The 1,934-nt window shown below is 54.7% G+C and overlaps 1 protein-coding gene across 1 annotated transcript in view; it reads left to right on the forward strand.

The window, feature by feature from the left end:
• The first annotated feature begins 612 nt into the window (after window positions 1-612).
• The window catches only part of HDC (histidine decarboxylase), an 11,184-nt gene continuing 9,862 nt past the window's right edge, over window positions 613-1,934 (forward strand). The window contains exons 1-2 of the mRNA XM_010158553.1: window positions 613-688; window positions 1,456-1,628. Of these exons, the coding sequence (XP_010156855.1) occupies window positions 661-688; window positions 1,456-1,628 (201 nt within the window). The 5' untranslated portion in view covers window positions 613-660. The remainder of the gene's footprint in view (window positions 689-1,455; window positions 1,629-1,934) is intronic.

Raw genomic sequence — 1,934 nt, forward strand, 5'->3', positions numbered from 1 at the left:
GGCCAGCGAGGGCGATGGCGGCGGAGGGACGGCGCCCTGCAGCGTAGCACGCTCGGGCGTGGAAGCGCGCAGAGGGGTCATCGCTGCCTCGTGTTGCGTTTCTGCAACCGGCAACGATTGCAACGCCTGTCCCAGCAGCTCAGGGCCGGAAGAGCCGGGGGGGATGCAGGTATACCCTCTCCTTGGGGAAAACTCAGCCCTACCTTCCCGTCCTGTTTAACACCCACGGGTACTTGGGAGTGCCGGAGGAACGTGGCTGCTTTCGGTTGCCGTCGGAAGCTCTCGAGCTTTTTCCCTCCAGCGAGCCTGCTGCTAGCGTGTCTTGCATTCATGGCATGGGCTGCCGTGAGGCTGCGGAAAGGTTGCTTGAAAACAGGGAATGGTTGGTGGAGGGGCAGCTCCTCTTAGCCACCTACGGTCCCGCAGATCAAAGGAGCAGGGATGAGAACGCAGGAGAGGCTGCAAAAGCCCCCGGTTGGGAGGAGTTAGATAAACACTCACCAATAACCTGCTGCCGCTAAACCTTGTCCAGAAGGCGCCAGCCCGAGATAAAGGGAGCTATAAAGGGGGAAGCAGCTAGCCGGGCACCAGACCGAACGGCCCCCAGCTCCCGAGAGGTCGTGGCCCAGCTCCCGAGAGGTGCTTTTGGACGGAGTCGGTATGGAGCCTGAGGAGTACAGACGGAGAGGTGAGTGATCCTCTGCTCCTGGAAACAGGTACGGGGATCCTGCTCACAGAGATCACCTGCCAGAGGGCTGGGAGTGCTACCCCAGGTTAGGATGGGCTGCACACTCGTCATCTGCACACATGTCCTTGGGGCTGAGCTGAGGCACACGTGTCCCAGCGTTGAGTTTAAATGAATGGATTTAGAGTCAGTGGGTGAGTTAAATTGTGTTTTGTCTTACGTTTAAAATCCTGCGGAAAGCTGCAGCGCCGTGAGTGGGAATAAGCTTGCGCTGAGGGGTTATGCACGGCCGTCCTTCCCTGGCTGGTGCCATCGGACTTCGGAGATTCTGGAGCTGGGGAGCAAGCTTTGGTCCCAGGGCTGGAGGAGACTGTTTTCGAGGATGCAAAAGGGGGGATGCACGGGGCATTATGAACATTCAGCTCCTGCAGTTTCAGTTGATTTGTAGGCAAGAAAAGCTGTGTATCCTTGCAGTAATCAGGCAAACGGGACTTCTTCAGCGACTGTTTTAAAGGTACATTTGAACAGTTCAGTGACGATGCTGAAATAACCCTGTGAATCCCTCCTGTCCCTGCAAAGCCTGCCCTGGCAGCTGGGTCCCTGCATTATTAGATGGACAGGTAGGGTGTGGGAGGAAGGAGTTCCTGTGGCTAGCCTGGGAGCAGTATTCCAAGCCCTCTCCAGTGCTGGCAACGGATTGCCTGAGACACTAGTCCTGCTGGTTAGCTTTCCTGTGATCCAAGCTCTGAAGGCGGGTTTGCCTCTTCCAGGGAAGGAGATGGTGGATTACATCTGCCAGTACCTGAGCAATGTGAGAGAGAGACGGGTGACTCCTGACGTGCAGCCGGGTTACCTGAGAGCCCAGCTGCCGGATTCTGCCCCAGCGGACCCAGACACCTGGGACAACATCTTTGGAGATATAGAGAAGATCATTATGCCTGGGGTAAGAAATAAAGTGTAATTGTGATGAGAAAAAGCCATTACTGCCTGGGGTGAACACCGATTCCTGGGAATGCAGGGCTTCTGCAGAACCTTAAATCTACATAAGTGAAGCACCAAAATGTAGAGGAAGTCTTGCAGGCATTCTGTTGGCAGGAGGATTCTGGAGGTTAGTTTTGTTCCCAACTGCAGTTTTAGGGGGTAGATGAGTGTATTTTTGAAGTATTTGATACATTAAGAATAACTCATGTTTGCTTAGAGGGAAACAGTCATTTTCTGGCACTGGTGCATTTAGCTTCCCGAGGCCTCT

Source organism: Eurypyga helias, unplaced genomic scaffold, assembly GCF_000690775.1.
Source record: "Eurypyga helias isolate BGI_N326 unplaced genomic scaffold, ASM69077v1 scaffold26089, whole genome shotgun sequence".
In the NCBI taxonomy this organism is placed as follows: domain Eukaryota; kingdom Metazoa; phylum Chordata; class Aves; order Eurypygiformes; family Eurypygidae; genus Eurypyga; species Eurypyga helias.